At 45.6% G+C, this 15,358-nt stretch overlaps 1 protein-coding gene across 30 annotated transcripts in view; it reads right to left on the bottom strand.

The window, feature by feature from the left end:
* Nucleotides 1-15,358, bottom strand: part of SCAPER (S-phase cyclin A associated protein in the ER) — a 420,028-nt gene that overhangs the window by 27,224 nt on the left and 377,446 nt on the right. For all 30 annotated transcript variants that reach the window (XM_072739204.1, XM_072739209.1, XM_072739212.1 and 27 more), the window contains 2 exons: nt 6,882-7,119; nt 2,105-2,254 (listed from right to left, as the gene is read on the bottom strand). In XM_072739204.1, the coding sequence (XP_072595305.1) occupies nt 2,105-2,254; nt 6,882-7,119 (388 nt within the window). The remainder of the gene's footprint in view (nt 1-2,104; nt 2,255-6,881; nt 7,120-15,358) is intronic.

Here is a 15,358-nt window from a genome sequence, read left to right as displayed (position 1 = left end):
GTACAAACTTCTAGTTATAAGATAAATAAATTTGGGGGATGTGATGTAGAACATGATGCTAGTGCTGTATCATATGTCTGAGAGTTCCTAAGATACTAGATCTTTTATTTTTTCCTATAGATTTTATTTACTTATTCATGAGAGACACACACACAGAGAGAGAGAGAGAGAGAGAGGGAGGCAGAGACACAGGCAGAGGGAGAAGCAGGCTCCACGCAGGGAGCCCGACGCGGGACTTGATCCCGGGTCCCCAGGATCACACCCTGGGCTGAAGGTGGCGCTAAACCGCTGAGCCCCCCAGGTGGCCCTAAGATAGTAAATCTTTAAAGTTCTTACCACAAGAAAAAAAGTCCGTAGCTATGTGAAGTGATGGATATTAACTTACTCTGGTAATGATTTTGTACAACACGCGTATATAAAATTATCAGTTTGCACACTAAAGCTAATACGGTGTTATATGCCAATTATGTCTCAATAAAAGTGGAAAAAATATTCATAGAAAAGGGGCTGCAAGGGAACTTGAAAAAAAGGTAACAGTGGCTATCTCAGATGGTGAGATCAGGAATAACTGTGATTCTGTCTTCTTCGCTATGCTTGCCTATCCTTTTCATGATGAGTAAGGAACACTTTTGTAATGAGAAAAATAAAAACAAACTTCTAAAGGGAAATAAAATGCAATTTGGTAAGTTGAAGGGATACACATGAAGGAAAGAAAATCGCACGGGAGATTCCCCGCAGCTTTCCTTCCCTCGTGAGCCTGCCAGGCCTGGTCCATGGGAAGGACCAAGCCCCAGCACCTGTGGGTGCCACCAAGGGGACAGCCCTGCCAGCATGCTCCCGAGGCCGGGGTGGAAAAGATCCGCCTCCTGGCAACTGTGTCTGAAAATGGGGAACCTTTCCATGTACGACACTTGTTCTGGTAAGGGTACACATTTTCTCTGTTTTAATCAGAGAAATCTTTCTAGAATAGACTGTGTGTTCTTCAGACTCCTTAAAAGGGGATGCAGAGAACATACATTTTGCCTCTCTGCTCATTCAGGGTCAGCACTGAGGACATCAAGACTCTTCTTGGAAATAAAATACAGTGTTTAGTGTTCTTCGAACCCAGATGACTGCAATTTCTGAGGTTTGGACCCTGCCTTTTATTTTCTTACCTCTTTGTCCTTATTAGGTGGACGGTTTCAGCTTTTAGTGAGCAGCTTCTCACCTTGTGCTTGGCTCTGTCACCAGAACCAGCTCCTGTCCTTCTCCTGCCCTGGTCTAGTTTGCTGTAGGCGAATAGACCTGCTACACACACTTCTTAGAGATTTGCCTAAAATCATACTCATTAAGCTTGGGGTGAGGCTTACAGGTTGTCCAAGGCCTTTTTCTCAGCTATACTCTCTACAGTGAAGGTTGCAGAAGGCTTTAGATAAATGAGGCCATCAGGAGCTACTATTTGATATGTTAGTTATGCCATTACTCTGCTTTTAAAAATACAAGAGAAATAAAGTGCTCTTTATTATTATTATTATTATTTTACAAAATTGGTAACACCGTCTTCCCGACTTCTTAAAGCAGCAGAACCCTATTTACAAATGAAATCTTGCTTGGAAATCACATACTCCCAACAGTTCCCAACAAGCAAAAAGCAAAACTACTCCGGGTGACTCCAGGGGGAGCAGCCCAAGTTGGGGCCCCGTCCGAGGACAGCAACAGCCCCTGGGCACCGAGGCAGAAGCCAAGCACCAAGAGCAGCTTCGCAAAGCATCCGAGTCTGATGCTGTCGGCAAAGGGACCCAAGCTGAAGGCTGCAGTCTACTCATCTACAACCAAGCCGGGGACGGCACATCAGAACCTACGTGGTAAGGGTACGATGCTTCTGTGTAGGGACTATTTTACTTGACATATTTCCTGTTTTTAGCTCTAAGAGGAGGCCCTGGAGCTAAGCTGGTGCTGGCGGGGTCTCGTTAGATAGAACGGGTCAGAGACGCGTGGCCAGAGCCTGGCTAAAGGGCCTCCCGGGGACAGACAGGCCCCAGCAGGCTAGGCCGCCCTTCCTCGCCAGGGACCTCACCGGCTTGGTGCTGGAGGGGCCATCTCAGGAGCTGCCGGGGGCTCTTACCTGGTTGTCCGGGTGGTTGACGGTGAAGTAGCCCACACAGACGATGACCTCATGAAGGAGGCTTTCGCAGGAGGCCTGGCTGCAGTGGCCCAAGAGAGAGCTGGCGATGTGTCGGAATGCAAGCGACAGGCCCTCCGCCCCTACGATAGACTGAGGAAGACAGGGGCCGTTAGAACTGCCAGGGGGTGCCACGCAGAGCACCCAGCGAGGCCACACCCTGCGCACTTCCTGCACGGTCTGGAAAGGCATAGGAAGTTTCTAGAGCGTGGAGTTTGACAGTTCATTTTGGGGCTTCTCACTCTAATAAATGACCATAATAAAGAGAACGTTTAACCCGAAAGGAGACACGGAGAAATACCGTCACCACGTGGATCACGACACTGCCACCTACAGCAGGGTTATTCATTCCGTGTGTAACAAGTAAGTTCTTTTCATTGTGCAAATAATCTCGCTGTAGAAAATCCGGAAAGATATTAAAAATACTACAATCCTCCTGTGAACCCACTATTTAGCTAACTTCTAATACTTTTTTTTTTCTCCCGAGGGAGAAAATGTTTTCTTGAACACACGGATAAAAATACAATCCTAATTATTTACTTATGTTTGCAGAGGAAAGCAATGGAACAAGTGGCCCTGGAGCCTAGCGCTCCCTAATGTTGCAGCCGGCGTCCCCCGGGGGCAAGCCAGGACGGCTGCCCAGGCTCCTGGGGTCGCCCCTGCAGACGGGCTGCGGCCCGGGAGCGGGTCCGGGGCGTCTGCACAGCCCGAGCCTCTGTTTAGTGAACATGTCAAAGGGCAGAGCGGCGGGAGGCAGAGGGCGGAGGTGAGGCCCGCGGGGTGCCGGGAAGCCCTGGAAGGACGAGGCCGGGGCTTGAGCGGGACCCACGGCTGCGGCCAGGAGTGGGGCGGCCGGGCCGTGCCCCGTCCTCAGGCCAACATTCTCCAAGCCCCGGGAGGCCTCCGAGCTTCGTTCCTTTAAATCAAGGGGCGACGCCTCCTGGCTTAGCCACTGTGGTGAGTGAGTCCAGGGGCGACCCGGGCCCTGTCCGGCCTTCCCCGGGAGGAGCGGGCGAGGGGCGCCTAAGGCCGAATATAGAAATTAAACCAGTTTTTCAAGGAAACCATATTTCCTGTTTAGCCAGAATTAATCGCCAAGGCAGTCAGGGCACTGATTGTCTCCTGAGACCCTGCGACTGCGAGGCCTGTCACGGCGGTGCGACGTGCACACTGGCCCCAAGGCCCGAGCCGGACTCCGCTGAGGCCCGACTGGTGGCCAGCCTGACCAGCCGCCGTGCCATCTGTGCGGAGCCGGCCGGGGAGAAGCCGGCGCCGAAGCCCCGTCGCCCCACGTGGGGCCCGCACAGGAAACACGCGCACGGCCCACGGCTCTGCAGAGGGCGGCCCGGCCACGCCGCACTGGAAGGTACTCGGAACCAACATCTGCAAAGGAGTTCGGGAGGACGAAGTAAAGTCTTCGCCCACTTCCCGGCGGGCCCGCTGCGTGCCAGCCCGCCCCGGCGCCTCTCCAGGACCCCACGGAACCTCCCTGTGACGCAGATGAGAAGCTGAATCCACACGCCTCGTCTCAGGGCACAGATGTGGCAGTGTAACGGCCCAAAGTCGCAGCAGTCTGACTCCAGACCCAAAGGTGTGGCGGCAATGCCTACCACAGCCTGCGATCTTGTGACGCACTGGTCAGCACGCCTTACGTCATCTTATTTAACTCCTTAGCAGGTCAGACTATCTCATTTCAGTTTTATGCTTAGTTCCTTGGATCCTCTCAGGCAATTCATAAATTGTCTCCCAGATTTTTCTGAGGTCAGATCCGTGCTGTATCTAAAATCTCTTTTCCTTTTAGAAACAGTTCCTAAAATCTCACTTATGACATGTAAGCTGTTCTGATGAACTGCAACATGAGCTTCTCTGACCATATTTCCCATAATAGTGCATTCCTCCCAAACTCACCGTTGCTTTATGATGCAAATCCCATATCTCTGTACTGTATTTACACGCTGCATCAGAGGTCCACCTACATCAGTGACGTCCATGTGGATGTTTTACTTTACCAGACACAGTGTGGTGGTTCAACAAATGCCTATAAGTCTTTGCTAGTCCTCCCACGAGAGGTGGGGCCCACACCTTCTCCCCTCGAATCTGGAAGGCTGATGACTGATTTAACCAGAATTACGGTTGATATGCAGCTATATGACTTGTAAGCAAAGTCAGAAAAAGCCATGCAATTTGTTTCTTTTGGAACATTTGTTTTCTGGCAGCTCCCTCTCAGGACACTCACTTAGAACCACACACTATGTTGTTTTAAAGCCCACGTCACACAGAAGAAGCCCTAGTTAGGGACCTTGGCGGGCCTCATCTGTAAGTCATCCCAGGGATCAAACAGGAGATGGAAGGAGCCTCAAGATGATTCTAGCTCCCAGCTACTGTGTCAACCTGCCCCTCCATCCCCCCACTTGTTATCTGAGGCTTTTGATTAAAGCCCGGCATCGTGGAGCAGTGAGAAGCCACCCATATGGTGGTGAGCTCTGAAGTCTGGGCCCACGGAATCTGTGACCGTAATACAGTGGTTACTGTCTACTAAGTTGGTTTTTTTTTTTTTAATGCATAAAAGTAACTGGAACAATAAGGTGATCCTTGGTAGATGTGTTAAAGGCCACGATGCTAGAAGTTCTGGGCATTTGGGTGCCTACACAGGCTGATGAGCAGTAAGGAAAGAACATGCTGGACCTTGAGTACGGAAAGGATGGCAGCCAGGGAGAAGGTCCCCGCAGGCTTTCCGGGCCCACACACCAGTTAGGGGAAAGAGTACCTGGGAATAATGTCTGGGGAGAGAATGAGAAACTATTATGGCCAAACTGACTAAGATAAAAGGAGACCGGAGAGTCAGAAGAGAGGTTAAGAAAAGAAGAAACAAATAGGAAAGAAAGACTTAGAGCTGCAGGAAGGACAGGGAGGAAAGGGGCAAAGGTCCCGGAGAGGCGCCAGGAAGCAGCTGCGGAAAGACAGCCTACCTGGAGGCCGGGCCTTTGGTTCTCCCTCGACCACTCTCGAGTCACCCCAGTGTTTCCCCTGCTGTTTTTGACAAACGTGGCTCAAGTGGGGAGCACATTTCAGGCTGGATATGTCAAGGAGCTAGAGAGGAGAAAGCTCGGCCTTTACGTTAGTTTGCCATTAAAGGCTCCAGAGATAAGATTTTGATTTTTCTGACATTATTGGCTATTAAGCCTAAAGGCCCCGAAGGGAGCGGGGCTGCCTAGACTTCAGCGTAAGCCTCCTGAGTGAGACGGAATGGGCTGCGGCCCACGGAGGGTGCGTGGAGCACAGGGACCTGACCTGGGCAACCTGACATTCAAGAGTGTCGCTGATGGAGGCGGCTGACTTCCTGCAGGTGCTTCGTTTACGATGCGGGGCGCCCTGCAGCCGCATCAATCCTCGTCAGAAGACCTAGAACACTAGAAGCTCACAGATAGTTTTAGATATTTTCTTTCCACGATCCCTGGCAACAGAGGAAATCACTCTACCTGGACGAGCTGATGGGGAGACTGCTGGTCTCCATGTTCTAGAGACAAAAACTCACTGTCTCCTGATTTCCAAGCTGTTTCTGCACTGAAAGCAATGGGCTTGGGTCTTGGTAAAACACAGACGTTCTGTTCAACACAGAGGCGAGAACCACTGGCATTTTCTGCAGCAGCCACCCCGTTTGAGGCGTGCGATAAACTCTCAGAACTTTACAGCCTATGCAGTTACCACTGAAGGCTAGTTCCAATGGTCTGCAAGCTGAAATGTGTTAACCCTAAAGAGGTTTCTGTTCTTGTGATGGATAAACTAACTCTGCAAAGTTGAGAGATATCGAATCCAATGACATAACTTATTCATTAATTTTCCATTGTGAATACAATGACAGGAAGACAAGAATTCCACATTTGTCATCAGCTACAAAACAAACATTTCTTCTATCTGGGAATGGCCAGAGAACACCATTTTCATACATTTATATCTCTATAACCTTTTTCCCTCTGAGCAAAGCAATTCATCTAAATTATGGGTTCATCATCTGCCAAGTTTGTTCCTTTTTTAATGAAATCGCTTGACAGTTAATAAACTGAAAGAAAAAGTCTACTCCTTGGGGCTTGCTCTGTTCCAGAGGTTCAGTGTTTTTGAAAATTAAATTTCCTACATGGAAAAAAATCTATTTCTAAGCTGACAGTCTGGTGTTACAGCATAAAGCAATTTTTCTTTCTTCAGCTATAAAAACTTAATAATGGACACAAATCAGTTAAATCAGCCACAGAAAGTCCTATCAATCAAAACAATTTATCTAATTTTGGTTCTGTTTATGTAAGAAACCATGATTTTCCTTAATGTTTCAAAGTTGATGGGATAATAATGCCTTTCTATAAAGTAACCAAGACAAGATTTATTAGTAGCAGAATGGCACAGAGTTTGGGGTCAGAACATCATAGGTACCAGTCCCGGCAAAGCCACGTGTAACCCTGGGCAAACTACTTAACTGTCAGCATTTCCGTCTGTAAAATGGGTGTAATATTTTGCAGGACTATCATGATGCATGTGTGGAGCACCTAATACAGTTCCTAGGAGACAGAAGCTTAATAAATGGTAGGTATTGTGATTTCTTTCTTTTTTTTTTTTTTTTGTAGTTTATTCCTTATGTCCCAACCCAGGAGAGAAATATCACAGCTTTATCTGTACTAAAATATTAACTCTTGGTTGGTTGACACCAACCCTGAGCAATGCTTGGTACCTGGAAAGCGGGCAGATCAAGGGCTGCAAAGCTGTTGAAGAACTGTAGGCTCTGAACGGCCACCCGCACCGTGTTGGGAGTGTAGGTGTCCTTGGGGCTGGCGGTGCCGGGGTCCGAGACGGTGCCATGGAGGAGGACGCAGTAGAGCATGTGCAGGACTCCGGCCAGGTCCGTGGCCTGGAGAGCGGCGGTCAGTCCCGTGGGATCCTGGCGATTACTGTCGAATATGCCACACGACCTGACAAAGAAACGTTCAGCTGCTTAGACGGCGTCTCCCGAGGGATGTTTGCATTGTTAGAGGTAAATGGAGCGAGCGGAGCAGGCCTTAGAGGGCGACCAGCCGAGCTGCGGGGGAGGGAACGAGACACCTCAGGGGGTGGGCGCGGCCGCCTCCCCTGCACCCCTGGGCGGTGAGAACCTGCGGCTGCCCCCCTCCCCAGGCCTAGCAGGTGCTCCTCGTTTAGATTCTGGGGCTGGACACACGGACAGAGCCCAGGAGACCTCCGGGGACCGGGGTAGAGACACCAGAGCTTCCCTCCCGGATCGTGACGGGGACCTTCGGGGGTGGCGGGGACGCGGGGGGCCCCGCAGGCCTCAGGAGCGCGGTTCCACCGCGGGGGGCCTGGGGGGTCCTGGGGTCCTGGGGGGTCCCGGAATGAAGGCAGCAGGGCCCCCACCTGGGCCCCACGCAGCCCCGCGGCCGGAGCCCGCAACTATGCCAACGCGGCCGCCACGCTCTGCCCCCTGTTCTTCCCTGAAACTGAACCCTGATTTCTCTGAGCAACGACCTCTCTGTTTTTTGGGATTTAGATTCACTTTGCCACCCAGGGTTCATCGCTGGCTCCAGGCGCGGCTCTCCGGCTCTCCGCGGCTGAGCTCTGGCCCCGGCGCCTGACGCCCCGCCTGCGGCCAAGCAGCTGCTCCGCGCCCAGGGGAGGAGGCCGGGCAGGTGCCGGCGCTGGGGCAGGGACGAGCCAGCGGCTGAGGCCCCTCCAGGCGGGGGGTGGCCCGGGGGGGCGACAGGCGAGGGCCCACACCGGCCGCTCCCCCAGGAAGACAAGGGACAGGTCCCTGCTCTATGTCCTCCTTTCCGGTACTCTTCCCTACGTTTAAGATTTTATTTATTTATGCATGAGAGACGCAGAGAGACAGACAGAGACAGAGACAGACACACAGAGAGAGGCAGAGACGCAGGCAGAGGGAGCAGCAGGCTCCATGCCGGGAGCCCGACGTGGGGCTCGATCCCGGGTCTTCCAGGGTCATGCCCTGGGCCAAAGGCAGGGGCCAAATCGTTGAGCCACCTGGGGATCCCCAATCTTTCTAGACATTTAAATGACATGAATTCACTGCTATTACTTCTTCAAAAGAGTAAGTGCAAATAAAAAAAAGTGAAGGTCATCAGACTGTTTCCTTCTTCCTTTCTCCATCTCATCCCATTATTTAGAAAAATACTAATCACAAACTATGTAACAGCACAATCTAGGATACTTTGCTATATTCTCCTGATGAAATAAAAATATTGATTCAGAAAAATGAATTAAATAACCATTCAATAACTTAAATGTGTAAATGGTTTACAATGGATACAATAGTGCTTCATAGAAAAGATCATTTTTTCCAAATTTTTATTTAAATCCTAGTTAACACACAGTGCAGTAATATTGGCTTCAGGAGAATTCAGTGACTCATCACTTACACACCCAGTGCTTCCCACAAGTATGCTCCTTAATCCCCATCCGCCATCCAATTCCTTCTCCATCACCAGTTTGTTCTCTGTTGTTGAGTCTCTTATGGTTTGTTTCCCTTTCATTGTTTTTGTTTTTGTTTTTACTTAAATACCATACGAGTGAAATCATATGGTATTTGTCCTTCTCTGACTTATTTCCCTTATAGCATCATATACTGTAGCTCCATCCACATCACGGCACACAGCAAGACTACATTCTTTCTTTTCTTTTCTTTTTATGATAGAGAGAGAGAGAGAGAGAGAGGCAGAGACACAGGCAGAGGGAGAAGCAGGCTCCATGCACCGGGAGCCCGACATGGGACTCGATCCCGGGTCTCCAGGATCGCGCCCTGGGCCAAAGGCAGGCGCCAAACTGCTGCGCCACCCAGGGATCCCAAGACTACATTCTTTCTGATGGCTGAGTAATACTCCGGGGTGCGTATACTCCGCAGCGTCTTTATCCATTCATCAGTCTATGGACGTTTGCACCCTTTCCATAGTGTGCCCACTGTTGAGAATGCTATCAACATCGGGGAGTATGTACCCTTCAAATCAGTATTTGTGTATCCTTTGGGTAAATACCTAGTAGTCCAGTTACTGGATCGTTGGGTAGTTGTATCTTTCACTTTTGGAGGAATCGCCATACCGTTCTCCAGGGTGGCCGCACCAGTTTGCATTCCCACCAACAATGCAAGAGGGTCACACCCCTTTTTCTGCCTCCTTGCCAACGCCTGTTTTTTCTTGTGTTGTTAATTTTAACCATTCTGACAGGTGCGAGGTGGTATCTCACTGTGGTTTTGACTTGCGTTTCCCTGATGATGAGTGATGTGGAGCATGTTTTCATGTGTTTGTTAGCCGTCTGGATGTGTTCTTTGGAAAAACATCTATTCAAGTCTTCTCCCCATTTTTTGACTGAATTATTTTTTGGGGTGTTGAGTTTGATAATTTCTTTATAGATTTTGGATACTAGCCCTTTAACCAATATGTCATTTGCAAATATCTTCTCCTATTGTGTACTAGACTGCCTTTTAGCTAATTAAGACTATTAATTTTAAAGTGAGCCCATAGAATCCACAGGACCAAGGGGAAGGCAGAGGGCTTGTCTAGTGCATTTGGCTTGCACAGAACTAATGTAGACCTGAAAGGACTTTAGGCAATGTTTACTTTTGATTTAGTCTGAAATACAGATAATTTGTCCATGAACAGGCCACTGGCTCCTGTTGTTCTTAACTGCCAGTTACAATCACTTTAAGCCCAAATGTTTATAATAAAAATGTAAAAGGCCTCATTCATATCAGACATAAGTCACAAAACTTTCTTTTAAAAATACATGGAAGATATGAAAACTCAGATCTGAAATTTTATATATTACATACATTCTGATATCTCAATTTTACTGAATTTTAAAGTGTTTTTGTTTGTTCTCTAGAACTAGAGATCTTAGTGTATATCAAGTTCTGTTCATTAAAAGCCAGATTCAATTAGGAAAAACTCTAAGTGGGCCATCAGTACTCCTGCACAGCACCTGAAAACCCTACCCTGCCTTAAAGGAAGTACAGATGTGTGAAAAAAGCAGTGATTTCTGTGGGCCTGAATCAATTGCCATCCATTCCATCTTTGGTATTTTATAAACCACGTACATACCAGGTTTTAGTTGGCCCCAAAAAGCAGCGGTAACAGTCCCAGATACTATAGGCCTTTTTCCCCTCTTTGTTCCTGGCTGGTTTTCTCTCTTTTGCCTCGCCCCCATTTTTCTGGCTTGGTAACATCAACCTTGGTCTCCTTCAGTGCCAGTGATCTTCTAGACTGCTCTATCTTGGATTTGGGTTCTGTTCGTTTCTTCAGGTCTGAAATCCCCAGGTATCCTGAGAGAACTTTCCATTTCAGTCAATGGGCTGCACACTGTTGGGAGTGGGTGGGATTAAGTCACTGTCTCTCCCAGGGATGGATGTAAACTTTACTGTTTAAAAAGTGAATTGTTGTTTTAGAGGTCGTGCAGTGTAGGGCTGACCTACAACCAGCGATATCGTTCATCAGGCGAGCACCAGGTGAGCACCAGGGTCATGATCATCATCTGTCAGATACTCTCCGTTTGAAAAGCCAAAGTACCTGTGCTCCATGAAGTGACCACTGTGACATGTGCAGCCAAGGAGGACTGGGTCCCTGTCCTAGACAGCTTACATAGGGGCAGACACGTGTATTAGGTCCTCCTACTGATGGAACATCACAAGCTAGTGGCTCAGAGCAATACACATTTATTCTCTTAAAGTTTGCAAGGTCAGAATCCAAAATAAGTCTCACTGGGCTAAAATCAGGCGTTCAGAGCTGTGTTCCTTCTAGAGGCTGCAGGAGAGAATTTCTTTCCTTGTCTTTCACAGCTACTGGACTACAAACGCATTCCGTGGCCCAGGGCCCCTTCTCCATCTTCAGTCAGCAGCAGAGCAGCAGCGAGTCCCTCTAATGCTCACTTTCCCGCTTCCCTCTCTCTTACAAGGAACTCTGTATTACATTGGGTCCACCTGGATAAACCAGCATGACCTTTCCCATCTCAAGATCCTTAATTTTTGCAAAATCTCTTTTGCCATGTGAGATAACACATTTACAGTTTTTGGTGATTAGGGTATAGATATCTTTGGCAGGGCACTATTCTTTTCCCCAATTTTTCATGTTAAAATACATATATAGTAAAATTTACCATCTTATTTTAGGTGTGCAGTTTGTTGGTAATAAATATATTCATAATGATGTGCAACCTCACCACCAAACCTCCCCATAACTCTTACATCATATAAAATTGAAACTCTATGCCCATTAAACAATACCTCCCCACTCCCCCTTCCCCTGGCAACCAACATGCTCTGTCTCTAGGACTAAGTACTTCACCTAAGTGGAATCATCACAGAAGATTTAGTTTTTTGTGATTGGCTTATTTAACTTAGCATACTGTCTCCTCAAAGTTTAACCATGATATAGACTATTTAACCATTTCCCTATTTTTAAGGCTGAATAATACTTCATTGTATGTATACACCACTTTTTATGTATCCAGTATTCCACTGATGAACACTTGGGTTGCTTCTATGTTTTTGTTATTGTAAATAATGCTTCTATGAACTCAGGCATACAAATACTTCTTTAAAATGCTGTTTCCAATTCTTTCAGATATATACTCAGAAGTGGAATTGTTAGATCATGGGACGCCTAGGTGGCTCAGCAGTTGAGCGTCTCCCTTCAGCTCAGGGCCTAACCCCCGGGTCCCAGGATTGAGTCCCGTATCAGGCTCCCTGCATGGAGCCTGCTTCTCCCTCTGTCTGTGTCTCTGCCTCTCTCTCTCTCTCTCTCTCTCTCTCTCTGTGTCTCATGAATAAATAAGTAAATAACTAAAATCTTAAAAAAAAAAAAAAGGAATTGTTGGATCATATGGTAATTCTATTTCTAATTTTTTGAGGAACTGCCATGTTTTCCACAGCAGCTATATCATTTACATTCACACCAATAATACACAAGTGTTCAAATTTCTCCACATCCTCACCAACACTTGCTATTGTCTTTCTGATAGTAGCCATCCTAATGGATATGAGGTGGTATTTAAAAACTATAGTTTTTATTTGCATTTCCTTACTGCCAGTAATGTTAAACTTCATTTCATGGGCTTATTGAGCATTTGTGTATTTTCTTTGGAGAAATGCCTATTTAAGTATTTTGCCCATTTTTAAAATTTAAATTTAATTAATTAACATATAATTTACTATTGGTTGCAGAGGTAGAGATCAGTAACTCATCAGTTGTATATAATACCCAGTGCTCTTGACATCACATGCCCTCCTTAATGTCCATCACCCAGTTACCCGGTCTCCCCCAGCCACCTCCCCTCCCGTGACCCTCAGTTTGTTTTTTATGATTAAGTCTCTTACGCTTTGTCTCCCTCACTGATTTCATCTTGTTTTATTTTTTCCTTTCTTCCCCTACGATCTTCTGTTTTGTTTCTTAATTCCACATATGAGTGAGATCATGATAATTGTGTTTCTCTGATGGACTTACTTCACCCAGCATGATACCCTCTAGTTCCATCCATGCCATTGCAAATGGCAAGATTTCTTTCTTTTTTTTTTCTTATGACTGAGTAGTAGTCCGTCCTGAGCCACAGGCAGATGCTCAACTGCTGAGCCACCCACATCTTCTTTATCCACTCATCTGTTGATGGACATCTGGGCTCTTTCCATAGTTTGGCTGTTGTGGACATTGCTACTATTAACATTGGGGTGCAGGGGTCCCTTCATATCACTACATTTGTATCTTTGGTTGCCCAGTTTTTAATAGTGTTTTTGTTTTTGTTGTTGAGTTTTAGGAGTTTTCCATGGTTTCTGGATATTAATTCCTTATCAGATATATAATTTGCAAATATTTTATCCTATTCTCCAGGTTGCCTTTTTACTGTGTTGATACTGTCTTTTGACATATAAATTTAAAACATTTTCATGAAGTCCAATTTGTCTACTTTTTCTTTTACTGCCTATGTCTCGGTGTCCTATCCAAGAAATCTTTGCCAAATCCCACATCCTGAAGCTTCTGCTCTCTTTTCTGCTGAGTTTATTAGTTTTAGGTTTGAAAGTGTCCACCTTCATCCTTTTGCATGTGGATGTTCAGTTTCCCCAGCACCACTTGTTGAAGAGATTGTCCCTTCCCATCCAATGGTCTTGGTACCCTTGTCAAAAATCATTTGTCCATATATGTGAGGGTTTATTTCTGGGCTCTCTATTTTGTTCCATTGTTACACATGTCTGTCTGTCTGTCAGTATCACACTGTTTTGATTATTATGGCTTTGAAGTAAGTTTTGAAGTCAGGAAATGTGAGTCCTCCAGCTTTGTTCTTCTTTTTAAAGATTGTTTTGTCTATTTGGGGTCCCTTCAGATTCCATATAAATTTTAGGATCAGCTTTTTTATTTCTGCAAAAAAACATCTTAGAGATTTTGTTAGAGATTATATAATATATACAGACTGTGTTGGGGAGTAATGACTTCTCAACAATACTGCCTTCCAATCCATGAATATGGAATGTGTTTCCATTTATTTATACCTTCTTTAATTTCTTTTGGCAAGGTTTTGTACTTTTCACTGTATTAGGCTTTTCCTTTCTTGGTTAAACTAATTCCTAAGTTTTTATTTCTTTGATGCTATTGTGAATGGACTAATTTTCATAATTTCCTTTTTGAGATTGTTCATTGTTAATGTATAAAAATGCAACTGCTTTTTCTGCCCTGACTTTGTATTCTCCTACTTTGCCAAATTCATTTATTAGTTTTAACAGGTTTTTCTTTCTTTTTTTTTTTTTTTGGTGTGAAATCTTTAGTGTTTTCTACATATAAGATCATATCATTTGCAAACTGAGATAATTCTTTACTACTTCACTTCTGATTTGGATGCCTTTTATTTCCTTTTGTTGCCTAATTGCTTTGGCTAGAAATTCCAGTACTATGTTGAATAGAAGTGGGCATCCTTGCCTTGTTCCTGATCTTAGAGGAAAGCTTCTAGTCTTTCACCATCACTATGATGTTTCCTGTGGGTTTTTTTTTAAATTTTTATTTATTTATGATAGTCAGAGAGAGAGAGAGAGAGAGAGAGAGAGAGAGAGAGAGAGAGGCAGAGACACAGGCAGAGGGAGAAGCAGGCTCCATGAACCGGGAGCCCGATGTGGGATTCGATCCCGGGTCTCCAGGATCGCGCCCTGGGCCAAAGGCAGGCGCCAAACCGCTGTGCCACCCAGGGATCCCCTCCTGTGGGTTTTTTATATATGATTTTTATTATGTGGAGGTACTGTCTTTTTATTACCAGCTTTTTGAGTGCCATTAAAAATTATTTTAAATATTTTATTTATTTGGGGGGCAGTGTGTGTGTGCATGAGCAGGAGTGGTGGCAAAGGAGAAGGAGAGAATCTCTCAAGCAGACTGCACACTGATCATGGAGCCCAGTGTGGGACTCGATCTTACAACCCTGAGATCATAACCTGAGCCAAAAGCAAGAGTCAGACACTTAACCGAAAGAGCCATCCAGGTGCCCCAAGTGTTTTTATAACAAAAGAGTGTTTGAATTTTGTCAAATGCTTTTTTCTGTATCAACTGAGATGATCATGCATTTTTGTTTCCATCATTCTGTTAGTGTGGTCTAATTACAATGACTGATGTTCATGCGTTGAACACTTTTTGGATTCCAGGAATAAATCCCACTTGTCATGATGTATAATCCTATCACTAGGCTGCTACATTTGGTTTGGTAGTTTTGTTGAGCATTTTTATATCAATGTTCATAAGGGATATCAGTCTGTGATTTTCTCTCTTTGTAGTATCTTTGTCTGGCTTTGGTTTCAGGGTAATGCTGGCCTCAAAGAATGAGTTACAAAGTGTTCTCTTTCCTTCAATTTTTTGGGAAAAACTTGAGAAAGATTGGTGTTAGTTCTTTAAATATTTGGTAGAATTCACTACTGAAGCCATCAGCTCCAGGGCTTTCCTTGAACATTTTTTATTACTGATTCAATCTCCTTACTAATTATATAGGTCTATACAGATTTTCTGTTTTTTTTTCTGATTTAGTCTTGGTAGGTATTTTGTTTCTAGAAACTTACCCATTTCATCTAGGCTATCCAATTTGTTGGCATATATTGTTAATAGCACTCTCTTTATAATCCTTTTTTATTTCTGTGGAATCCATAGTAATATTTCCACTTTCATAACTTCTCTTTTAAAAAAACATTTT

The sequence above is a fragment of the Vulpes vulpes genome, chromosome 15 (assembly GCF_048418805.1).
Source record: "Vulpes vulpes isolate BD-2025 chromosome 15, VulVul3, whole genome shotgun sequence".
NCBI lineage: Eukaryota > Metazoa > Chordata > Mammalia > Carnivora > Canidae > Vulpes > Vulpes vulpes.
Note: the sequence above shows the minus strand (reverse complement) of the source record. Positions and strands in the feature narration are given on the sequence as shown.